Source organism: Schistocerca nitens, chromosome 2, assembly GCF_023898315.1.
Source record: "Schistocerca nitens isolate TAMUIC-IGC-003100 chromosome 2, iqSchNite1.1, whole genome shotgun sequence".
NCBI classification, from domain to species: Eukaryota; Metazoa; Arthropoda; class Insecta; order Orthoptera; family Acrididae; genus Schistocerca; species Schistocerca nitens.
This window is the reverse complement of record NC_064615.1, coordinates 1,134,943,720-1,134,970,620: the sequence shown is the minus strand read 5'-3', so window position 1 is coordinate 1,134,970,620 and position 26,901 is coordinate 1,134,943,720. Positions and strand designations below refer to the sequence as shown.

General features: G+C 45.1%; 1 protein-coding gene across 1 annotated transcript in view; it reads left to right on the top strand.

Annotated features, from left to right (window-relative positions):
* The first annotated feature begins 17,872 nt into the window (after positions 1–17,872).
* Positions 17,873–26,901, top strand: part of LOC126235595 (uncharacterized) — a 263,118-nt gene continuing 254,089 nt past the window's right edge. Inside the window, exon 1 of the mRNA XM_049944309.1 lies at positions 17,873–17,939. Coding sequence (XP_049800266.1) covers positions 17,873–17,939 — 67 coding nt within the window. The remainder of the gene's footprint in view (positions 17,940–26,901) is intronic.

Below are 26,901 nucleotides of genomic sequence, written 5' to 3'. Positions count from 1 at the left end.
CTCCCTCTTTTTATTAACGCATTCTTAATGGATCAAATAGTCAGGGTACGTGTGGGTTCTGTTTTGTCACATGCCTTTCGCCAGTAGAATGGGATGCCACAGGCCCTTTTTGCCATAGCTGTCAATCCATTAATGGATTGCCTTCCAGCTAAGGTTTCGGGCTCCCATTTCGTGGATGACTTTACGATCTACTGCAGCGCTTTGAGAACATGTCTCCTGGAGCGCTGTCTTCAGCATTGTCTAAACTGTCTACATTCCTGGAGTGTCGCTAACGGTTTTCGTTTTTCTGGTGAGAAAATGGTGTGTATGAACTTCTGGCGTTACAAACAGTTTCTTCCATCATTCTTACATCTCGGTCCTGTTGCTCTCCCATTCGTGGATACAAAAAAATTTTTAGGTCTTACATTTGACAGGAAACTTCGCTGGTCTCCACATGGGCCTTATTTGGCTGCTCGTTGTACCTGTTCCCTAAATGTCCTCCGTGTTCTCAGTGGTACGTCATGGGGAGCAGATCGAATGGTCCTGCTTTGCTTATATCAGTCCATTGTCCGATCAAAGCTGGATTATGGGAGCATTGTCTACTCTTCTGCTCGGCAGTCCATCTTACACCGTCTAAACTCTATCCACCATCGGGGGTTAAGTCTGGTGACTGGAGTATTCTACACCAGCCCTTTTGAGAGTCTGAATGCCAAAGCTCCTGCATTAGCACTTAACTACCGGCACCATATGTTGCTTTGTCGGTACGTCTGCTGACTGATGTCAATGCCCGACCACCCATCATATTTTTGCTTCTTTGACGACTCTTTCGATCCCCCCCAGGGGGTCCACAACTCTTTTGTGGACACGTGCGAAGCGAGCACGGGACCCCGAGCTAATGTGGCCCTCCTTCCTTTCCGGGCCGCATACCTTCCCTATCCGCATCCTTCCCCATCCCCCATCATCGCCCCCCCCCCTCACCTCTGGCTTTTTCCTTCCCTTTCTCCCCCTCTGGGAGTATGGTTTGTGCCTACGTCCGGAGACGGACGCTCGAAACTGTTCCAAATTCCTTGCTTTCTACACTCGCAAGTCCTCATCCTTCCTCCGTCCTTGTCTTTTCCTTCCCTCTTCTCTTTGCCCTTTTCTCCGCTGCGGCATTTGAGACCCCCTCTTCTTTTCTTTCCCTTTCTCTTTTTTCCTCCCTGTGCGTGTCTGAAGGCCAACCCACGCACTTCCATGCGAAGCCGGTGACGGGGTAACGCGTAATTCCCCGCCCTGGGTAGAGAGGTAGGACACGTACGTACCCCCTGGTAACGGCCAGGCCCAGGGAGGGGTGATTACCCGAGCTGATACCTTCCGAAAGTGCCGATTCGTCCCTCCGTCCGTTTGTCGGGAGGTGTGACCTGAGGTGTGAAGAATCACCTAAGGCGGGAGTGCCCTCAGTGAGGGCCCCCACAAGGGAGGAGCGTGCCATCGGAGACACCGGTAATCATGGGGGATTCTTCCGCAATGGTTTCCTCACCTTCCACTATGTCTGCTCACAAACGTAAGTTCACTGGGTCTCAGCCACAGACGGTTCTTCCATCATTGCCACAGTTCCTTGTTGTTTCTCGGTCTGACGAAGGTCACGTCTTCTCCAGGGTCAACCCTTTCATTATTCAGAAAGGTGTCGACGCAGTTGCAGGTCCTGTAAAGTCTTGTTCTCGATTACGGAATGGCACCCTGTTGTTAGAAACAGTCAGTGCCCTCCAGGCACAAAAATTGCTGCGTACGTCTCTGCTCCACACCTTCCCTGTCCGGGTGGAACCGCACCGTACCTTAAATTCCTCGCGTGGAGTCGTTTATACACGCTCCCTCGATGGATTGTCTGACGAAGTAATTCAGCACTACCTGTCTGACCAGGGCGTAACGGCTGTTCATAGGGTTATGAAAAGGGTTGACACGAACATCATTCCAACCCGCACTGTCTTCTTGACATTGGCAAAGTTCAACTCCCATCGAAAATCAAAGCAGGGTATGAGATAATTTCCGTCCGCCCTTACGTCCCGAACCATACGCGTTGCTATCGATGTCAGCGGTTCAATCACACCAGCCAGTCCTGTTTCAATCCGGCCAAATGTGCTACGTGTGGCAAGGATGCCCATGAGGGTGCTTGTCCACCTCCATCCCCTCGCTGCATCAACTGTATGGGTGACCACGCTGCTTCCTCTCGAGATTGCCCCGTTTTTAAGGACGAAAAGCTCATCCAGGAAATAAGAGTGAAGGAAAAGGTGTCGGCCTTTGCTGCTTTAAAATTGTTCACCAGTCGACAGCCCACCGTGCCTCAGACAGGAAAATACAGCACTGCCCTTGCTTCTCCTCGGCCAACAAAGGAGGCGGCCATGCTGACTTGCGAACTCACCTTTAGTACCACGGTCGTCAGATCGGCCAGCGCAAAGATCGCCCGTTCAACCTCACCACTTTCGCCTGCCCACTCTATGGCTCACCCTTCGTCGGGTTCTGCTAAATCTCGAGCCCAAAAGTCAGACGCCAAGTCTTCGAAAAAAGAGCATACTCGTGAAGAGTTTTTACGTACCGCAACTTCACAACCATCGGTTCATCCATCTAAACATCATACTTCCAAGAAGGCTACAAAGAAACACAGTTCCTCTCCTTCTCCGCCAAGGAGAGTCCCATCTACAGCACCACCTGGCGGAAATCGCCCTCGGCCGTCTTCCGTGTCGCCGAGGCGCACTGCTGGTTGCCGGTCAACCGGCCGATCGCTGGTGGCAGGGGCTGCTACTGACCAACCTATGGATCAGGATCTTCTGCCTTCGGCTGAATGCCATTCCATGCTGTCAGTCGCAAGCTCTGAGCAGTCGTTGAGTTGACAGCACCCTTGGTCACATTCCTCCATTTTCTGTTCACCCTATGTCCATTATCCACTGGAATATCCGCGGCATTCGAGCCAATCGGGATGAATTGTCGATCCTCTTACGATCCTACTCGCCAGTCATCTTCTGTCTTCAGGAAACAAAGCTGCGTCCCCATGACCGCTTTGTTCTCCCTCATTTTCAGTCCGTCGTATATGACCTCCCCTCTGTTGAAGCCACTCCAGCCCATGGAGGACTCATGATTCTTCTCCATGATACTCTCCATTATCACTCAATCCCCTTAAACAGTTCCTTCCAAGCTGTCGCCGTCCGTCTTTCCATTTCTGGATACACGTTCTCTCCTTGTACTGTATACATTCCATCATCCACACCAATGGCACGAGCTGATCTCCTTCATCTTCTTGGTCAGCTTCCACCCCCCTATTTGCTGGTTGGGGACTTCAATGCCCACCACCCGCTTTGGGGATCTCCACATCCTTGTCCACTTGGCTCTCTATTGCTAGACGTCTTCCACCAAGCGGATCTAGTTTGCCTCAACACTGGGGTCCCCACATTTTTGTCTGCCTCCACTACAAATTTATCTCATTTGGACCTTGCGGTCGGTACTGTTCCGCTAGCTCGGCGCTTCGAATGGTTCGCCCTTGATGATACACACTCGAGTGACCACTTTCCATGTGTCCTTAGACTGCAGCCTCAGCTGCCATATATGCGCTCGCGACGCTGGAAGTTTTCCCAAGCCGAATGGACACTTTTTTCGTCTCTAGCGACATTCGATGATCGTCGCTTTCCCAGCGTCGACGATGAGGTCACACATATTACCGACGTTATTCTTACAGCTGCGGAACGTTCAATAACACGCACCTCCGAATTGCCCCGGCGCCCCCCAGTTCTTTGGTGGAACGAGGCATGCCGTGACTCAATACGTGAGCGGCGACGAGCTCTTCGCATTTTCCGTCACCGTCCTACTTTGGCCAACTGTATCCGCTATAAGCAGCTCCGTGCGCGATGCCGTCGCGTCATCCGCGATAGCAAGAAGGCAAGCTGGAAATGATTTATTAGCTCATTTAACACCTTCACTCCCTCCTCGGAAGTTTGGAGTCGGCTTCGACGGTTCTCAGGCGCGCCTAGTTTCTCCCCGGTCTCTGGGCTCACTGTCGCGCATGATATCTTAGTGGACCCCGTCGTAATTTCTAACTCATTGGGTCAGCACTTTGCTGAGATTTCGAGCTCTTCAAATTACCCCCCAGCGTTTCTCCCGAAGAAACGTGCAGCGGAAGTGCGACATCTTGCTTGCTCCTCTCAAAATCACGAAAGCTACAATACTGTTTTCTCCATGCGGGAACTCCAACATGCACTCTCTTCTTCTCGCTCCTCCGCCCCAGGACCGGATGGTATCCATGTCCAAATGTTGCTGCATTTATCAACCCATAGTCTGCGTTACGTCCTTCGCCTTTATAATCGAATTTGGACCGACAGTACGTTTCCCAGACGGTGGCGGGAAGCTATTGTCGTTCCCGTTCCGAAACCTGGATAGGACAAACATCTCCCCTCTAGCTATCGCCCCATTTCTCTCACGAGTAGTGTCTGTAAGGTTTTTTAGCGTATGGTGAATTACCATTTAGCTTGGTGGCTGGAATCCCGCAGTCTTTTAACACCAGCCCAATGCGGATTCCGGAAGCATCGTTCTGCAGTTGACCATCTTGTTGCTCTCTCCACTTATATCATGAACAATTTTCTCCGGAAACGCCAAACGGTAGCAATATTTTTTGACCTGGAAAGAGCATACGATACCTGTTGGAGGACAGGCATCCTCCGCACACTGTTCTCTTGGGGCTTTCGAGGCCGGCTGCCCCCTTTTCTTCGCGAATTTATGGCAGAGCGCACATTTAGGGTACGGGTGAACACTACTCTCTCCCGTACTTTCTCCCAAGAAAACGGGGTACCCCAAGGCTCCGTGCTGAGTGTTGTACTGTTTGCCATCGCCATAAATCCAATTGTGGATTGTCTCCTTCCTGATGTCTCGGGCTCCCTCTTTGTGGACGATTTTGCGATCTACTACAGCTCTCAACGGACCAGCCTTCTTGAACGACGTCTTCAGGGATGTCTCGATCGCCTCCACTCGTGGAGCATCGAAACCGGCTTCCGTTTCTCACCCAGTAATACCGTTTGTGTTAATTTTTGCCGACGTAAGGAGTTTCTTCCATCCTCCTTACATCTAGGTCCTGTCAACCTTCCGTTTTCAGACGTCGCTAAATTCTTGGGTCTTATGTTTGACAGAAAAATGTGCTGGTCCTCCCACGTTTCCTATCTTTCGGCTCGCTGTCTGCGATCCCTGAACACCCTCCTGGGGAGCGGACCGAGTGGTCCTTCTCCGCCTCTATCGCGCCTTAGTGCGCTCGAAATTGCATTATGGAAGCATAGTCTACTCCTCTGCTCGGCCGTCTATTCTTCGGCGTCTCGACTCTATCCACCACCGTGGATTACGTTTAGTGTCTGGAGCTTTTTACACTAGTCCTGTGGAAAACCTTTATGCTGAGACTGCTGAACCTCCTCTGTCCAATCGGCGAGCAGTCTTTCTGAGTCGTTATGGTAGCCACCTGTCTTCCATGCCTGCTAATCCAGCCCATGACCTTTTTTTCGACGCATTCTTTGATGTAGGGTATGCAGGCCGCTCCTCCTCCCTACTACCCCCGGGAGTCCGCTTCCGTCAACTGCTTCATTCTCTTTCCTTCCGCTTTCCTAAAACCTTCTTGACAACTTGGGGTACAGCACCGCCTTGGCTCCATCCCCGGATCTGCCTGCTCCGTGACCTTTGTCAATTTCCCAAGGATGGTACCCCTACACTTGTTTATCGTCGGGCATTTGCTGCTCTATGTGCACAAATGACGGACGCCACATTTATTTACACCGACGGCTCGAAAACATCGTTAGGTGTAGGGAGTGCCTATATTGTTGGCGACACCCCAAACCATTTGCGGCTTCCCGACCAGTGTTCGGTTTATACTGCGGAGCTTTACGCTGTTCTCCAGGCTGTCCACTACATCCGGCGCCATCAGCGGATACAGTACGTAATCTACACAGATTCTCTCAGATCTCTCCTCAGTCTCCAAGCTCTTTACCCTGTGCACCCTCTGGTCCACCGGATTTAGGACTGTCTGCGCTTGCTCCACCTGGGGGGCGTCTCGGTGGCGTTTCTCTGGCTCCCGGGACACGCTGGTATCTGTGGGAATGAGGCGGCCGATATAGCGGCCAAGGCTGCAGTCTCTCTTCCTTGGCCAGCTATTTAGTCGCTTCCCTTCACCGATCTACGGAGCGGTTTATGTCGCAAAGTTGCTCAATTATGGCATGCGCATTGGTCAACACTTCCCCGTAATAAATTGCGGGAAGTGAAAGCCCTTCCTTGCGCTTGGACCTCTTCCCCCCGAACACGTCGTCGGGAGGAGGTAATTTTAACTAGACTCCGCATAGGGCACTGTCTTTTTAGCCATTGACATCTTTTAAGCGGCGATCCTCCCCCACTCTGTCCCCACTGCTCTCATCTGTGGACGGTAAGACACCTTTTAATTGAATGCCCCTATTTTAATCCGTTACGCTCCTGTCTACAGCTATCGCCTGATCTATCGTCGATTTTAGCAGATGACACGCGCTCAGCCGACCGCTTTCTCCAGTTTATTAGTGACAGTGAAATGACGTCAATCATTTGAAGCTTTTTTTGGGGACAACCAACCCCTTTCTGTAGTGGATGTTTAAGCATTCCTTCTGGTTTTAGTTTCTCCAATTTTATGACTTTGTTCCCATTGCTGCTGGTTTTCAATTTCGGTTTTTTACTGTTTCCTAAGTCACGAGCTGGGCGCTAATGACCATAGAAGTTTTGTGCCCTAAAACCAAAAACAACAACGACTCTTTCGATCGCCAATATGGGCTGTATGTCTCTGCCCTGTTACCTCCAGGAGTTCACTTTCGTCGCCTGCTTCAGCAACTTGATTTTACACTCCATACTACTTTTCGAGTGGGTGAGAACCCGATGCCACCTAGGCTCCAGGCTCAGGTTCGTGTTCACCTTGAACTCAGCACGCTCTCAAAGGAGAGCTGCTGATTCGATATACCACTTGAGTTTTTTTGAACTTAGTTCGAGGCTCACTAATAACGGCTTTATTTACACAGATGGCTCCAAGTCTAATGCTGGCGTTGGATGTGTCTTTTTCATTGGGGATGATACCTTTCAATATCTCCTCCTTGACCAGTGTTAAAGGTTTACAGCTGAGCTTTCTGCTCTCTATCAGGCTGTTCAGTATATCTGCCGCCATTGTCATTCTGCCTAAGCCATCTGCTCTGATTCTTTGAGCGCCATTCAGAGTCTCTGGGACCCATATTCGGACCACCCTCTCATACAATGAACTCAATGGTCCCTTCAGTCGCTAGCTGATACTGGCGCTCATGTACTTTTTGTTATGGATTCCTGGCCACGTTGGTGTGCCTGGGAATAAGCTGCTAATGCCGCAGCCAAGGCTGCTGCCCTCCTGCCTCGGACAGCATCCTTTTATGTCCCATCAACTGATGTTATTGGGATTCTTTGTCGGCGTGTGTCATCATTGTGTCATGAGGCTTGGTCCTTTCTCCATGAAAATAAGCTTAGGGCCATCAAACTGATCCCGACATTTCGGACGAGCTCGTCACGATGTTCCTGGCAAGAGGAGGTCATTCTGGCCAGGTTGCAGATTGGGCATTGCCGATTTAGCCACCGCTACCTGTTGTCTGGTGACCCCGCCCCGCAGTTCTCCTGTGGTCATCCATTGACGGTGAGCTATGTTTTATTGTCCTGTCACCATTTTATTAACTCTCGTGTTGTCCTGTGTCTGCCGTCTACCTTGCAGGAACTTTCAGCTGATGGTGCTCGAGCAGCTGCTTATATCCTTAGTCTTATTACATTGGCGGACTTGTCTAAAGAGATCTAAATCTTTTATTTTGTATATCTGCGTCTTTGTAAGTACTCTCTGGTATTGCCCCCTTGATATTAGTGCACTAACGTCTGTGAGTGGGCGTTAATGACCTAAGTAGGTGAGCGCCCTAAACACAAAAAAATGGACATGGCTATCCACCTGGTTTTCTTTATTGTCAGCAATTTTGTTCCTTCTGCCTGTTCATTTATCCTTTTTGGTTTTTAGGTCCTCACTTGAGTTTGGACCTCACCTTCAAAGTTTCCTCTTTTTAGTGTGAACCATTTGGGGGAACAACTCCCTCACTGGTGTCTGCAGTGAGGATTCCTCTCTCTCTTTCCTTGGGTAGCCCCCTTCTGCCCTGCTAGGTCACAGACACACATAGCCAGTCCGTGTGATGGGGGTGTTATGTACCCTTCGGGCTGAGTCCCCTGACAACACAGGAATCACTCCTGATTCCTGAGTTGTTAACTCTCCATGTATGCCAAGGAGTGTTTGCTTGTCTTCTTGGAGCATCACAACACCTGCCAACGGCAGCTGTGCTAGACGGACCATGGTTAGGGTAGGTGGCACCCTTGGGGAGAGCCGCTGGTCAGAGTGGCTGGTAATTACACAGATTCTTGATGCATGAAATGTGACCTGAGGTGTAAACTATCACCTAAGGCGGGAGTGCCCTCAGAGAGGGCCCTTACAAGGGAGGAGCGCGCCATCTGTGACGCCGGTAATCATGGAGGATTCTTCCGCAATGGTTTCCTCATCTTCCACTATGTCTGCTCACAAGTGTAAGTTCACTGAGTCTCAGCCACAGACAGTTCTTCCATCGTTGCCACAGTTCCTTGTTGTTTCTCGGTCTGACGGTCACGACTTCTCCACGGTCAACCCTTTCATTATTCAGAAAGGTGTCGACGCAATTGCAGGTCCTGTAAAGTCTTGTTCCAGATTATGGAATGGCACTTTGTTGTTAGAAACAGTCAGTGCCCTCCAGGCACAAAAATTGCTGCGTACTTCACTGCTCCACACCTTCCCTGTCCGGGTGGAAGTGCACCGCACTTTAAATTCATCACTTGGAGTCGTTTATACACGCTCCCTCGACGGATTGTCTGACGAGGAAATTCAACACTACCTGTCTGACAAGGGCGTAATGGCTGTTCATAGAGTCTTGAAAAGGGTTGACACGAACATCATTCCATCCCGTACTGTCCTCTTGACATTTGACAAAGTTCAACTCCCATCGAAAATAAAAGCGGGCTATGAGATAATTTCCTTTCGCCCCTACGTCCCAAACCCTACACGTTGCTTTCGGTGTCAGCGGTTCAGTAGTACCAGCCAGTCCTGTTCCAACACAGCCACATGTGTTACGTGTGGCAAGGATGCCCATGAGGGTGCTTGTCCACCTCCATCCCTCATTGCATCAACTGTATGGGTGACAACGCTGCTTCCTCTCGAGATTGCCCCATTTTTAAAGATGAAAAGCTCATTCAGGAAATCAGAGTGAAGGAAAAGGTGTCGACCTTTGCTGCTCGAAAATTATTCACCAGTCGAAAGCCCACTGTGCCTCAGACAGGAAAATACAGCACTGTCCTTGCCTCTCCTCGGCCAACAAAGGAGGTGGCCACGCAGACTTGTGATCTCACCTTTAGTGACACGGTCGTCAAATCGGCCAGCGCAAGGATCGCCCTTTCAACCACCCCACTTTCGCCTGCTCGCTCAATGGCTCACCCTTTATCGGGTTCTCCTGAATCTCGATTCCAAAAAAGAGCATACTCGTTAAGATTTTTTACGTACCCCAACTTCACAACCATTGGTTCCTCCATCATCTAAACATCCTGTTTCCAAGAAGGCTAACAAGAAACCCAGTTCCTCTCCTTCTCCGCCACGGCGTGTTTCATCTACAGCACCACCTGACGGTAACTACCCTCGGCCGTCTTCTGCGTCGCCGAGGTGCACTGCTGGTGGCCGATCAACCGGCCGATTGCTGGTGGCAGGAGATGCTCCTGAACAACCTATGGATCAGGATCTTTTGCCTTCGGCTGAGTGCCATTCCACGCTGTCAGTCGCAAGCTCTGAGCAGTCGTTGAGTTGATGGTAACCTTGGTCACATTCTTCCATTTTCTGTCCACCCTATGTCCATTATCCACTGGAATATCCGCGGCATTCGAGCCAATCGGGATGAATTGACGATCCTCTTACGATCCTACTCGCCGGTCATCTTGTGTCTTCAGGAAACAAAGCTGCATCCCCATGACCGCTTTGTTCTCCTCCATTTTCAGTCCTTCTGATTTGATCTCCCCTGTGTTGAAGGCACTCCAGCCCACCGAGGATTCGCGATTCTTCTCCATGATTCCATTATCAGTCAATCCCCTTAAACACTTCCCTCCAAGCTGTCACTGTCCGTCTTTCCCTTTCTGGATATACCTTTTCTCTTTGTACTGTATACATTCCATCGTCCACATCAATGGCATGAGCTGATCTCTTTCATCTTCTTGGTCAGCTTCCACCCCCCTATTTGCTGGTTGGGGACTTCAATGCCCACCACCCGCTTTGGGGATCTCCACATCCTTGTCCGCATGGCTCACTATTGCTAGACGTCTTCCACCAAGCCGATCTTGTTTGCATCAACACTGGGGACCCTACATTTTTGTCTGCCTCCACGACAAATATCTCTCATTTGGACCTTTCGTTCAGTACTGTTCCGCTACCTCGGCGCTTCAAATGGTTCGCCCTTGCTGATACACACTCGAGTGACCACTTTCCATGTGTCCTTCGATTGCAGCCACACCTACCATATATGCGCCCGAGATGCTGGAAGTTTGCCCAAGCCGATTGGACACTTTTTTCGTCTCTAGCGTCATTCGATGACCGTAACTTTCCTAGCGTCGACGATGAGGTCACTCATATTACAGATGTTATTCTTACAGCTGCAGAACGTTCAATACCTCGCACCTCCGAATTGCCCCAGCGCCCCCAGTTCCTTGGTGGAACGAGGCATGCCGTGACACAATACGTGAGCGGCGGCGTGCTCCTCAGAAATTTGGAGTCGGATTCGACGGTTATCAGGTGCACCTAGTTTCCCCCCGGTCTCTGGGCTCACTGTTGTGCATGATACATTAATGGACCTCGTCGTAATTTCTAACTCATTGTGTCAACACGTTGCTGAGATTTCGAGCTCTTCAAATTACCCGCCAGCGTTTCTCCCGAAGAAACGTGCAGCGGAAGTGCAACCTCTTGTTTTCTCCTCTCAAAATCGCGAAAGCCACAATACTGTTTTCTCCATGCGGGAAATCCAACACGCACTCTCTTCTTCTCGCTCCTCCGCCCCTGGACCGGATGGTACCCACATCCAAAATTTGCTGCATTTATCATACCATAGTCTGCATTACCTCCTTCGCCTTTATATTCGAGTTTCGACAGACAGTACTTTTCCCAGACGATGGCGGGAAGCTATCGTCGTTCCTGTTCTGAATCCTGGAAAGGACAAACATCTCCCCACTAGCTATCGCCCCATTTCTCTCACGAGTAGTGTATGTAAGATTTTGGAGCGCATGGTGAATTGCTGTTTAGCTTGGTGGCTGGAGTCCTGCTGTCTTTTAACACCTGCCCAATGCGGTTTCCGAAAGCATCGTTCTGCAGTTGACCATCTTGTTGGTGTCTCCACTTACATCATGAAAAATTTTCTCCAGAAACGCCAAAGAGTAGCAATATTTTTTGATCTTGAGAGACCATACGATACCTGTTGGAGATCAGGCATCCTCCGCACACTGTTCTCTTGGGGCTTTAGAGGTCGGTTGCCACATTTTCTTCGCGAATTTATGGCAGAGCGCACATTTAAAGTGCTAGTGAACACTAGTCTCTCCCGTACTTTCTCCCAAGAAAACGGTGTACCCCAGGGCTCCGTGTATAAGTGTTGTACTGTTTGCTATTGCCATAAATCCTATTATGGATTGTCTCCTTCCTGATGTCTCGGGCTCCCTCTTTGTGGAGGATTTTGCGATCTACTACAGCTCTTAATGGACCAGCCTTCTTGAATGAAGTCTTCAAGGCTGTCTCGATCGCCTCCACTCTTGGAGCATCGAAACAGGCTTCCGCTTTTCTCCCAGTAAGACCGTTTGTGTTAATATTTGGCATCGTACGGAGTTTATTCCTCCTTCCTTACATCTAGGACCTGTCAACTTTCCATTTTTGGACGTCGCTAAATTCTTGGGTCTTACCAAAATGGCTTTGTTGTGCTGTTATTGTGAATGGCTGAAAGCAAGGGGAAACTACGGCCGTAATTTTTTCCGAGGGCATGCAGCTTTACTGTACGTTTAAGTGATAATGGCGTCCTCTTGGGTAAAATATTCCGGAGGTAAAATAGTCCCCCATTCGGATCTCCGGGAGGGGACTACTCAAGAGGATATCGTTATCAGGAGAAAGAAAAATGGCGTTCTACGGATCGGAGCGTGGAATGTCAGATCCTTTAATAGGGCAGGTAGATTAGAAAATTTAAAAAGGGAAATGGATAGGTTAAAGTTAGATATAGTTGGAATTAGTGAAGTTCGGTGGCAGGAGGGACAAGACTTTTGGTCAGGTGATTACAGGGTTATAAATACAAAATCAAATAGGGGTTATGCAGGAGTAGGTTTAATAATGAATAAAAAAATAGGAGTGCGGGTTAGCTACTAGAAGCAGCATAGTGAACGCATTATTGTGGCCAAGATAGACACAAAGCCCATGCCTACTACAGTAGTACAAGTTTATATGCCAACTAGCTCTGCAGATGATGAAGAAATTGATGAAATGTACGACGAGTTAAAAGAAATTATTCAGGTAGTGAAGGGAGACGAAAATTTAATAGTCATGGGTGACTGGAATTCGTCAGTAGCAAAAGGGAGAGAAGGAAACAAAGTAGGTGAATATGGATTGGGAGGAAGAAATGAAAGAGGAAGCCGCCTTGTAGAATTTTGCACAGAGCATAACTTAATCATAGCTAACACTTGGTTCAAGAATCATAAAAGAAGGTTGTATACCTGGAAGAATCCTGGAGATACTAAAAGGTATCAGATAGATTATATAATGGTAAGACAGAGATTTAGGAACCAAGTTTTAAATTGTAAGACATTTCCAGGGGCAGATGTGGATTCTGACCACAATCTATTGGTTATGAACTGCAGATTGAAACTGAAGAAACTGCAAAAAGGTGGGAATTTAAGGAGATGGGACCTGGATAAACTGAAAGAACCAGAGGTTGTAGATAGTTTCAGGGAGAGCATAAGGGAACAATTGACAGGAATGGGGGAAAGAAATACAGTAGAAGAAGAATGGGTAGCTCTAAGGGATGAAGTAGTGAAGGCAGCAGACGATCAAGTAGGTAAAAAGACGAGGACTAATAGAAATCCTTGGGTAACAGAAGAAATATTGAATTTAATTGATGAAAGGCGAAAATATAAAAATGCAGTAAATGAAGCAGGCAAAAAGGATTACAAACGTCTCAAAAATGAGATCGACAGGAAGTGCAAAATGGCTAAGCAGGGATGGCTAGAGGACAAATGTAAGGATGTAGAGGCTTGTCTCACTAGGGGTAAGATAGATACTGCCTACAGGAAAATTAAAGAGACCTTTGGAGAGAAGAGAACCACTTGTATGAATATCAAGAGCTCAGATGGCAACCCAGTTCTAAGCAAAGAAGGGAAGGCAGAAAGGTGGAAGGAGTATATAGAGGGTTTATACAAGGGCGATGTACTTGAGGACAATATTATGGAAATGGAAGAGGATGTAGATGAAGACAAAATGGGAGATAAGATACTGCTTGAAGAGTTTGACAGAGCACTGAAAGACCTGAGTCGAAACAAGGCCCCGGGAGTAGACAACATTCCATTAGAACTACTGATGGCCTTGGGAGAGCCAGTCCTGACAAAACTCTACCATCTGGTGAGCAAGATGTATGAGACAGGCGAAATACCCTCAGACTTCAAGAAGAATATAATAATTCCAATCCCAAAGAAAGCAGGTGTTGACAGAAGTGAAAATTACCGAACTATCAGTTTAATAAGTCACAGCTGCAAAATACTAACGTGAATTCTTTACAGACGAATGGAAAAACTGGTAGAAGCAGACCTCGGGAAAGATCAGTTTGGATTCCGTAGAAATGTTGGAACACGTGAGGCAATACTGACCTTACGACTTATCTTAGAAGAAAGATTAAGAAAAGGCAAACTTACGTTTCTAGAATTTGTAGACTTAGAGATAGCTTTTGACAATGTTAACTGGAATACTCTCTTTCAAATTCTGAAGGTGGCAGGGGTAAAATACAGGGAGCGAAAGGCTATTTACAATTTGTACAGAAACCAGATGGCAGTTGTAAGAGTCGAGGGGCATGAAAGGGAAGCAGTGGTTGGGAAAGGAGTGAGACAGGGTTGTAGCCTCTCCCCGATGTTATTCAATCTGTATATTGAGCAAGCAGTGAAAGAAACAAAAGAAAAATTCGGAGTAGGTATTAAAATTCATGGAGAAGAAGTAAAAACTTTGAGGTTCGCCGATGACATTGTAATTCTGTCAGAGACAGCAAAGGACTTGGAAGGGCAGTTGAATGGAATGGACAGTGTCTTGAAAGGAGGATATAAGATGAACATCAACAAAAGCAAAACGAGGATAATGGAATGTAGTCAAATTAAATCGGGTGATGCCGAGGGAATTAGATTAGGAAATGAGACACTTAAAGTAGTAAAGGAGTTTTGCTATTTAGGGAGTAAAATAACTGATGATGGTCGAAGTAGAGAGGATATAAAACGTAGACTGGCAATGGCAAGGAAATCGTTTCTGAAGAAGAAAAATTTGTTAACATCGAGTATAGATGTAAGTGTCAGGAAGTCGTTCCTGAAAGTATTTCTATGGAGTGTAGCCATGTATGGAAGTGAAACATTGACGATAAATAGTTCGGACAAGAAGAGAATAGAAGCTTTCGAAATGTGGTACTACAGAAGAATGCTGAAGATAAGGTGGGTAGATCACATAACTAATGAAGAAGTACTGAATAGGATCGGGGAGAAGAGAAGTTTGGGGCACAACTTGACTAGAAGAAGGGATTGGTTGGTAGGACATGTTCTGAGGCATCAAGGGATCACTAATTTAGTATTGGAGGGCAGCGTGGAGGGTAAAAATTGTAGAGGGAAGCCAAGAGATGAATACACTTAGCAGATTCAGAAGGATGTAGGTTGCGGAAAGTACTGGGAGATGAAGAGGCTTGTACAGGAAAGAGTAGCATGGAGAGCTGCATCAAACCAGTCTCAGGGCTGACGACCACAACAACAACATGTTTGACAGAAAACTGTGCTGGTCCTCCCACATTTCCTATCTGTCGGCTCGCTATCTGCGATCTCTCACCACCCTCCGTGTCCTGAATGGTACATCCTGGGGAGCGGACCAAGTGGTCCTTCTCCACCTCTATCGTGCCTTAGTGTGCTCGAAATTGGACTATAGAAGCGTAGTTTACTCCTCTGTTTAGCCGCCTATTTTTCGGCGTCTCGACTCTATCCACCACCGTGGATTACGTTTAGTATCTACAGCTTTTTACACCAGCCCTGTGGAAAGCCTTTATGCTGAGACTGCTGAACCTCCACTGTCCAATCGGCGAGCAGTCCTTCTGAGTCGTTATGCTAGCCATCTGTCTTCCATGCCTGCTAATCCAGCCCATGACATTTTCTTCGACGCCTTCTTGGATTTAGGGTATGCAGGCCGCCCTCCCTCCCTCCCTCCCTACTACCACCGCTTCCATCAACAGCTCCATTCTCTTTCCTTCCACTTTCCTAAAACTTTCTTGAGAACTTGGGGTACAGCACCACCTTGGCTCTGTCCCCAGACCTGGTTGCTCCATGATCTTTGTCAGCTTCCGAAGGATGGTACCCCTTCACTTGTTTAGTGTCGGGCATTTTCTGCTCAATGCGCACAAATGAAGGATGCCACATTTATTTACACTGATGGCTCAAATACATCATTTTGTATAGGGAGTGCCTATATTGTTGGAGACACCCCAAATCAATTTCGGCTTCCTGACCAGTGTTCCGTTTATACTGTGGAGTTTTACGCTGTTCTCCAGGCTGTCCAAAACATCTGTCACCATCAGCGGATACAGTATGTTATCTGTTCAGATTCTCTCAGCTCTCTCCTCAGTCTCCAAGCTCTCGACCCTGTACACCCACTGGTCCACCGGATTCAGGACAGCCTCTGCTTGCTCCAATTTGGGGGCATCTCGGTGGCATTCCTCTAGATCCCAGGACACGTTGGTATCTGTGGAAATGAGGCAGCCGATATAGCGACCAAGGCTGCAGTCTCTCTTCTCTGGCCAGCTATTCGCACGATTCCCTTCACCGATCTATGGAGTGTTTTATGTCGTCGTGTTGTTCTTTTATGGCACGCACATTGGTCGACACTTCTCCATAATAAATTGCGGGACGTGAAAGCTCTTCCCTGTGCTTCAAATTCTTCCTCCTGAACACGTCGTCAGGAGGAGGTAATTTTAACTAGACTCTGGATAGGGCACTGTCTTTTTAGCCATTGACATCTTTTAAGCGGTGATCCTCCCCCACTCTGTCCCCACTGCTCTCAGCTGTGGATGGTAAGACACCTTTTAATTGAGTACCCCTATTTTACTCCGTTACGCGCCCGTCTACAGCTGTCGCCTGATATATCGTCAATTTTAGCATATAACGCGCTCAGCCGATTGCGATCTTGAGTTTATTAGTGCCAGTGAGATGACGTGAGGGGCAACCAAACCCTTTCTGTAGTGGTTTTTCATGCTTTACTCCTGCTTTTAGTTTTACAATTTTTTGAGTTTTGCTCCCTTAGCTGCTGGTTCCATTTTCGTTTTTTACCTTTTCCTAAGTCACAGACTGGGCGCTAATGACCATAGCAGTTTTGCGCCCTAAAAAAAAAGAAAGAAAAGAAAAAAAAAAAAGAAAAACCAACTGAGGAAAATACAGGCGGCAGAAATGAGATCCTAAAGGAGTATTAATGGTGGTGTGAGGGTGGATACAATGCAAAATGAAGATATTAGGAAAGACTGAATGTAGGATCAATACATAATAAAACATTTAAAAAGATACAAAACCAGACTCTACAAAGGTAATGTAGGAGTACATGCTGAGTGGCAGAAGGGATGGAAGATGGCCTGAGAGATTGTGGAGACAACTGTAAAACCAGAGCGGGCAAGAATCCCTGACTCATAAAGTGAAAAAGAAGTAGAAGAAGAAAGGAAAAAACTGCAGCAAACTACCCCTTAGAGAATAACGAGCAAAAAGGATCATACAGACTCAAGGCCAGAAATCCTGTACAGTACATTACAGCACTCAACATGCTGAGACAAGACAACCATTAGAGAACCTGTCCGAAGTGGTTCCCACAGGCTTCTAAGCAAGTGCGGACATGATGCAGCTACATCTGACACCAATTTTCAAATGTCCATTTACTAGTTCACTTAACTGTTCCACTCCCTCTTCTGTTGTGTGGGGCAACCTCAGATGGCTCTCTGGGACCAAGAATCAATTTCAAATTTCTGCCCTGGTAGCAGCAGATATAGGCATAATAAACCCTATCACTCTCTCTATGATCTGTAATTTTATAATGGTCTCTTATTCATTTCCCCCTCCATGATCCTTCGGACTACTCCACCAGATCATATTTGAGGGGTGTTCTTTCCAGCAAACTATGCTGCACTTCTATTTCAGTCACTGGCATTATCCTTGCACCAGCCTTCATGCATCTAGCACCTGTAGTCTACATTCCCACCATGTTGACTTGTGTTTTGTGGGCTCCTTTGTTCTGCTCTGTGGCAGTGGCTGTAAGTGGCAGCTGGCAGCTCTAGTGAATTCAGACAGTTAAGCTCAATTGAAATAGAAATATTTTGTGATTCTTCATTTGTATTATTATGCAGTTTTCGTCAATTGGACTTTAATAAAATTTCTCATGTATCTACTCGTCACTGCACCTGATTCGTAATCTCTGTCATTATATAATTCACCAACTTACTAACACTGAGATGAGCATGTGCAGTGAGATGACATTCCGCTGACACATTTGAAGGTGTTTGATTTATGCTTAAATTCAGTTCATGTAATGTTATTCAGCTTTTTAATTTTATTGCAGGAGCAGGAAGAGGTACACCCAGAGGAGGTACTGGCAGGTGAGATTTTTGCTTTCTTCAGTAGCTTAATTACATATTGAAGTTATCACTTTAATATTTTATTATTTGGTATTTTTTCCATATTATTTTTGCTAAACTATTTTAGTGAAACAGTTGTTCAAAATTTTTTACTTATACTTGAACTTGGCACTGGATGTTAATTACATGGTACATAATTCATACTGAAAATTGGCAGTGCCTTTGTAACTACAAAAGATTGGTCACAAATGTGAAGTTGTGTTTAAAATTATACAGTGGTAGATTGTGAGGGAAACATGATGAAAGAGAAAGAAGACAAATTTTTAACTATCAAATTGACATTTAAAAATTAGTCATTGTAAAGGTGAGCTAACATTACAAATTGGCCCACTACATTTATTTATTTATTTATTACACCATGGATCCAACTGTGACAATTTCACATGGATGTAGTGTGTGTCAATTTTTACATTGTCAGTGACAAGTACTTGTACACTATGTTTACAGGTAAAGAGTATAAAGTTACTTAACCACTACAATGATCCATAACACAATATAATGGAATGAGAATCCTTAGACCTACAGATTACAGGTATAAAACAAAGTAAATTAAACCTGAAAAGGTCATATAACCCAGACTGTTAAATATAAGCAGTTAACACTAAAAGAGTTACATATGTGACAAGAATGTTCAGCTTAATGTTTAATTTATATGATAATACATCATACACTCCTGGAAATGGAAAAAAGAACACATTGACACCGGTGTGTCAGACCCACCATACTTGCTCCGGACACTGCGAGAGGGCTGTACAAGCAATGATCACACGCACGGCACAGCGGACACACCAGGAACCGCGGTGTTGGGCGTCGAATGGCGCTAGCTGCGCAGCATTTGTGCACCGCCGCCGTCAGTGTCAGCCAGTTTGCCGTGGCATACGGAGCTCCATCGCAGTCTTTAGCACTGGTAGCATGCCGCGACAGCGTGGACGTGAACCGTATGTGCAGTTGACGGACTTTGAGCGAGGGCGTATAGTGGGCATGCGGGAGGCCGGGTGGACGTACCGCCGAATTGCTCAACACGTGGGGCGTGAGGTCTCCACAGTACATCGATGTTGTCGCCAGTGGTCGGCGGAAGGTGCACGTGCCCGTCGACCTGGGACCGGACCGCAGCGACGCACGGATGCACGCCAAGACCGTAGGATCCTACGCAGTGCTGTAGGGGACCGCACCGCCACTTCCCAGCAAATTAGGGACACTGTTGCTCCTGGGGTATCGGCGAGGACCATTCGCAACCATCTCCATGAAGCTGGGCTATGGTCCCGCACACCATTAGGCCGTCTTCCGCTCACGCCCCAACATCGTGCAGCCCGCCTCCAGTGGTGTCGCGACAGGCGTGAATGGAAGGACGAATGGAGACGTGTCGTCTTCAGCGATGAGAGTCGCTTCTGCCTTGGTGCCAATGCTGGTCGTATGCATGTTTGGCGCCGTGCAGGTGAGCGCCACAATCAGGACTGCATACGACCGAGGCACACAGGGCCAACACCCGGCGTCATGGTGTGGGGAGCGATCTCCTACACTGGCCGTACACCACTGGTGATCGTCGAGGGGACACTGAATAGTGCATGGTACATCCAAACCGTCATCGAACCCATCGTTCTACCATTCCTAGACCGGCAAGGGAACTTGCTGTTCCAACAGGACAATGCACGTCCGCATGTATCCCGTGCCACCCAACGTGCTCTAGAAGGTGTAAGTCAACTACCCTGGCCAGCAAGATCTCCGGATCTGTCCCCCATTGAGCATGTTTGGGACTGGATGAAGCGTCGTCTCACGCGGTCTGCACGTCCAGCACGAACGCTGGTCCAACTGAGGCGCCAGGTGGAAATGGCATGGCAAGCCATTCCACAGGACTACATCCAGCATCTCTACGATCGTCTCCATGGGAGAATAGCAGCCTGCATTGCTGCGAAAGGTGGATATACACTGTACTAGTGACGACATTGTGCATGCTCTGTTGCCTGTGTCTATGTGCCTGTGGTTCTATCAGTGTGATCATGTGATGTATCTGACCCCAGGAATGTGTCAATAAAGTTTCCCCTTCCTGGGACAATGAATTCACGGTGTTCTTATTTCAATTTCCAGGAGTGTATTTTAAGGCCGTTTCTCACTGTGTTTCATAAACTCTTCCAAACTGTAAATTGACATGGCTAAAAGAAATTGCCTCAGAAGCTCTTTAAATGTAGATTTGTTGGCAATTTCACATTTGATTTCTGGAGGAAGAGCATTAAATATCTTTATACCAGAGGACTGTACACCCTTCTGCACAATCTTCAAATTTTTACCTTCAGTGTGGAAATCATGTTTCCTCCTTGTGTTATACTGATGGTATTCACTGTTACGTTTGTATAAATCAGTGTTTTTACTTATGAAACACATAAGTGAGTATATATATTGAGAAGTAGTTGTAAGAATTCCCAGATTCCGGAATAGGCTTCTGCAGCTGCATCTAGGATCTACACCAGACATCACTCTTACAACACGCTTCTGAGCAATGAATATTTTCTTTGCAAGAGGTTGATTTACCCAGAAAATAATTCCATATGCCATCAAAGAATGGAAGTAACCATAGTATGCCGCTTTTTTAATGCTTAAGTTTGCACTGACAGAGATGATTCGCATTGCAAAAACTGAAGAGCTGTCTCTTGTAAAGATCTAAAATGTGATGGGACCAGTTTACTCTACAGTCAATCTTCACGCCTAGAAACTTTGTTACTTCCACTCTTTCTATGACCTGTGTGGCATATTTAACAGTCATTTCTTCCTCATTTTTGGCAGTTGGGGTGAACTGAATATAATTAGTCTTACTCAGGTTAAGTGAAAGACCATTTGCAGTAAACCATTTCATTAAATCTATAAGAATAGTATTAACAGACTCTTGAACATTTTCACATTTAAGACCATTAACCATTATGTTAGTATCATCTGCAAAGATGGTAAAATTGCACTGAATCATTGAAGAATAAGGTAAATCATTTATAAATAACAGGAACAGTAAAGGACCAAGAATAGAGCCCTGTGGAACTCCACAATTTATGTGTTTCCATTCCGATGAAATCATTCCACCACACAAATTGTCTGACTTATCTAAGACTACTTTCTGTTTCCTCTCTGTCAGGTATGACTGAAGCCAGTTATTTGCTACACCACTTATTCCTAGATGGTCTGCCTTCAGTAACAGTATTTGGTGGTTCACAGTGTCAAAGGCTTTACATAAATCACAAAATAACCCTGTTGTCACCATTTTCTCATTTAGAGATTCCAAAACCTTATCTATAAAAGCATATATTGCTTGTTCAGTTGACAGACCTTTCCGGAAACCAAACTGATGTTTGCTGAGAATATTGAATTTATATAGGTGTTCTAAAATTCTAGAATACATGAGCTTTTCTAGTACCTTTGAAAACACAGTCAGGAGAGATATTGGTCTGAAATTTTTAACATCAGTTTTCTCCCCTTTCTTAAAGAGAGGCTTCACGATAGCATACTTTAGTCTATCAGGAACAATTCCTTGCTGCAAAGAGGCATTGAAAATATGACACAGTATATTGCTTACAGAAGTACAACACTGCTTTAACAATTTGCTAGAAATATTGTCTACTCCACAGGAGTTCTTGGTTTTCATGGAGGCAATTGTTCTTTCAATTTCTGATACTGTAACAGGTCTAATATGCATTTGGATGATTTTGTTAGGGAAAGCATTTCACAAAAAGGTCAGGGCATCATTCACAGAACCCTTGCAGCCTATTTGCTCAGACACTGACAGGAAGTGTTTATTAAAGATTTAAGCTATGATCTCAGGATTTTGCACAAGATTCCCTTCATGTTTGATTATGAAGTTTTCTACAGCTCTTTTTTTATTGTTCCCTGTCTCCTTGTTAACTATTTGCCAGACAGTCTTCATTTTATTATTGGAGTTATCAATTTCTTTTACATAATACAGTGCTTTTGATGTCTGAATAACTTTCTTTAGGATTTTACAATACATGTTATAATGGCTGATTAATTCTCTGTCCCTTGACCCTCTGGTTGCAACATAAAGTTCTCTCTTATATTTACATGACACTCGAATACCCTTTGTGATCCATGGCTTCTTTAAGGACGAGGAAATATTGTTCCTAACAAACTTTTTAGGAAAAGCTTCTTCAAAGTGGGATAGGAATTCATTTATGAATATGTTGAACTTTGTATCAACATCATCTACTCTGCGAACTGAATTCCAATCTTCATACTGCAGCTTATGGTTAAAAAATTCCAGGGTCTCTTTGTTCATAAGTCTGATTGCCTTCCAGGATGGGACTGCTTTCTTGACAGGTCTGTAGTCATGTAGAGTGAGGAGCTGTCCATCATGGTCTGATATGCCATTTACTATTGCAGTGACAGTGAAGTTCTGGTATAAATTTACATCTAAAAATATATTGTCTATCAGAGATTGACAGTCAGGTGTGATCCTAGTAGGAAAGTCCACCACTGATGTAAGATTGTAGGAACTCAGCAAATTCTGGAGCTCTACTTTGTTGTTGCATTCCATTGCGAAGTTGACATTAAAGTCCCCAAGTAAGATAATGTCATTATTTTTAGAAAATAAGGTTGATAGTGACAATTCTAACTGAACCATAAAGACTGTGAAATTGGTTCCTGGTGCCCTGTACACTGTAACTACTATTAATTTGGAACTGTTTAATGTCACTTCTATTGCACACACTTCAAACTGTTGGTCACTGCAATATTTCCTTACATCTACAGATCTAAAAGTTAAATTATTCTTAATGAAAATTACTACTCCACCTTTTCTCATGCTATCTCTACAGTAGTAGGTGGCAAGGCTATAACTGTCTATATGTAACATTTCAATTCCTTCTGTAATATGGTGTTCAGAGAAACATAAGATCTGAGCATTGTTCATAAAGTTTTTGTTATTTATGTTAACTTCTAATTGATCTAGTTTGCTTCTTATTCCCCTTATGTTTTGATGAAAAATGGAGAAGTTGTTTGGATTATTACCTATTTTGGTGGTTTCTTCTTTCTCGTGCCTGTGGTTAAAAAATCCTTCAGATGAGGAGCACACACAACTTTACGTTTACCTCCTGTTCTCTGTGATGATGTCGATTTTTCTTCAGTAGATGCTTCATTCTTTACTGAAGATGATGAAACTGATGACTTGCTTGTTGATTTACCTTGAGCTGATGCTGCCAATTCCCTTGGAGATGATGAAGCTATTGACTTGCTTGCAGGTGGGGATAAGATTGCTGTTGCTGTAGGCTCCAGGGGTTGTACTGCTGTTGCAGCTGGTGTTTCTGCTGGCAGTGATATTTTTGACGAACTGCATGTAGGCAGGTGCACAAGTGGTGTTGCTGTAGGTTCACAGAGTGGAAATGCTGCCTTTTCTTCTTCTGCAGTACATGTAACCATTGAGTTATCTCTGTTTGGTGAAGAAACAGAATCATCTGAGCATCTAGGTACTGAAACTTCTGATCCATTCATTTTCTTCGTTTTTGTTATTAAGCATACTGGCAGAGGGATTACAGCACGACCTTCCACTGTGTTGCAGTTAATAGAATTTAATAATTGTTTGCACATAGCTTCCTTTCCCTGTGTGTTCCTGTGCATACCATGCTTTGTAAAGTGAGCTCTCTCCATGCTGTTTGCGTCAATAAAGGTAGCCTGTGGGAAACTGCAGCAGAGTTTTCTTACTTTCCTGTTGACTTTGTTAATTTCTAGGTTAACACACGAGCTACTTATTAAGTCATGCCTACATGGAACACTAAGCACGAAAACTTTTATATGTGAGAGTTTTTCCAAAGTTTCTTTGAGTGCTCTTGTTGCATGATGGCTTTCATTACGATAAACATCGTTTGCACCACCTATTATGACACAGACAGAGGAATTTTTTGTTAGCTTTTCACAGTTTTTCACAATCTCGCCAAGAGGTGCACCTGATTTCACAACACTAGTAATTTTGTAGCGAGATTGCATAGCTATCATTATACTGGCTACTCCTTTGGCATGGCTATCTCCTAATATACATATTTCACTTTTATTTGGCACTGGATTGACATTAAGTTTCTACCCTGTAGATTTACAAGTTAAACTCACTTTTTTGAGGTTGCTGTTTTCATCATTGGCAGACTTAAACATCACACTCGCAGCATTTAATTGTTCAGTAGGCCTGTGTAATAACAGCTTGCTGCACTTGTTAGTATTTGCCAAGAATAATGTTAACATAGGTTCATGATGTTTTGAATGGATCGTTTCTATAGGATTAGGGAAACGATTACAAATAACACTTTCTTCCGAGTTTCTTCTTTTTTCAAAAGAACTTACCACTTTTTCAATGTCGAGGACGTATTTTCTTGCATTCTGTAAATCCTGTTTCAGACAATCTTCAACGGATTCATTGTGACCATTTAAAAATTTCGTGAGAGCAGTTACTTGTGGATCACACTGCGTCTGGCCACAACAACATGAGTGATCTGTCGTATTTATTTTACACAAACACGATGAGTGAATCCACTTATTAATCACTGGACACAATCTGATACCTTCTATAACCTCTTCATTGCACAATACGCAATTTATATCAATAATACTACTAAATTTCGCGGAGCAGTTTACTATAACGTCTATACTCGCCGCCATCTTTTCTATCCAGTCGATAAGTAGTAATGTTTAGATCACAGTTCCCTTATTCTGTAGTCGTGGCTCATATTAAAATCATCATCTTGAGTTAAATATATTTACGTATACAACTATCACTCAGCACAGTTGAGCTTCTTAAAGAGGAAAATTTCCAATGTTATTGGGGACTGGATCAAGTTAACCACATTCACGGCCAGTGATTTGAAAACTCATCATCATGTCTTGAAACGAAGAGTATTGTCCCTGTAATCCTGCTTCTCTCCCAAAGCTGTATTTTGCTACCTGACTGATGTGTGAAATAGCCTGGGTGCCACCCAGGGTGCGATTTGTGCTTTTACCAGGGGGGGGGGGGGGGGAGGATGTCTTAGGGGGTTAGTAGAGTTATATATGTTACTAGCTTGGACCGTGGCGTTACGCATGGTTAAACAGCTATTTATAAATAGATGTTAATGCTGAAACTCACTATTGACGCGTATGCACTATCAGAAAAGCTATCCCTTGTTATATCTGTAAAAGTACATTATAGGTAAAGCTTATTTACAAAATCATCTACGTATGGGTACAGATATACAAGGGGAATTCGAAAAGAAGAGGCACATTAGTGAAAAGTTGTACTTATTCTAATGATAGAAAACTGTAACATATTAATAGTATTACTAGTAAGACTTATTAATAACATTCATTATTTGGCTCCACAAATTTATATGTAAAGTTTTACTCCAGTGCATGGGAAATAAGCATCCCAGGTTGGGATGCAAAACTAAAACCAGAGGAGGGGATGGTCTGATGCAGAGTGGGGGAAATCCCCCCATCCCCCCCTGCAAATCGCACACTGGTGCCACCATTATCCCTCGCCTGCCAAGAGGGTAATTGACTACGCAATGACAACATGCTACTGAGTACAAGATGCCTGACTTGGTCATAGCTTCACAACCTGTGTACTACATTCTCGAGACCCATCTCCAATTCTGTCACCCCTTCCACTCCAATATCAGCTTCCCTAATTTAAACATATGGGAGTTCTCCTTCGCTCATGCTTAAGTTCCGCAATCCTCCTTCCCTCAGTACCTGTATGTGTCCCTGTGCCTCTTAGCGTCTTATATTACACCCTGTTCCAACTCACCCCATCACTGACATTCTCAATCAATCAGTCCACCACAACTCCTCATGCAGTTGGCCTGCAGGTTTAAGAAAATTTATTGACTGACACAGGGACAGAGTGTGGCAAATGTTATTCCAGACTTAGCCTTTGATTGTTTATTTCTACATTAACAGTTTCATGACCAACAGAACATCTTAGGCTGGTGCATAAGACTCAAATATTTTCTAGAATTCCAAAAACACACACTATACGTAATGGAGACTTAAATAATCGAAAATAATATAATCTGCTTCACTGATCACTGAAGTCTGCCAATGTTGGGGTAACTTTCTGAATCCATAACTGTAAAAATCATGTGCTTTTGTAGCAAAGAACTTGTAGAGCCATGTTCAAAGTGTATTTTCACCCCAAAAGAAAGTTTGTGAAGATCATTCAACAGAGAGCAGAAAAGGTGAAATCTGTGGGTGCAATGTCAGGTGAAAAGGTGGTTGCAGATTGACTTCCCAACCCAGTTGTTGTATAGTGTTACTGGCCAGTGTCGCAGAATTCCGGTTGCTGTTATTGTGGAATAGCATCACTTCACACAGTCTTCCTAGTTGTTGTTCTGGGATTTCATCTGGAAGATATCTGTTGATGACAATAAATGGCAACAGGAGAGTTACACCTCATGCAAGCAACTCTTTGTACACCACATGGCCACTGTTCCACCAGATGCATAACACAATCTTATGTGGATGCATGCAAGTCTTTTTATGTGGCATTACTGCTTTGTTTGGACTAAACCATTTCTTTCTACTCTTTCCCTTGCATAAGCACAAAGACAAATTTTCTAGTCATCAGTAATGGTGCAGGATAGGAATGATAGGTGGTGTTCACACACAAATCGATGACAAGCAAGTGGATAATGCACATACGGCCAACCAGTAATTTTTCTCATTTGGCTTGTGTTTCCCATATGCTTCATTGTTGAACCTTCTCCATTGCATTCAAGTGCTCCACAATGATGGAATGAGCATGAGGGACTCAGCTGAGGGGAAATTTTACAAAACGATTTCACTGAAGATAATGTTAGTGTTCCTTAGTTGACCCTATAATATTCTTTCCACTATTGTAACCATGTCTGTGGCATTCACTAAGAGAAGCAGAATGTTTCACAAGTGTCGATCACATTGAGTGTGGGAT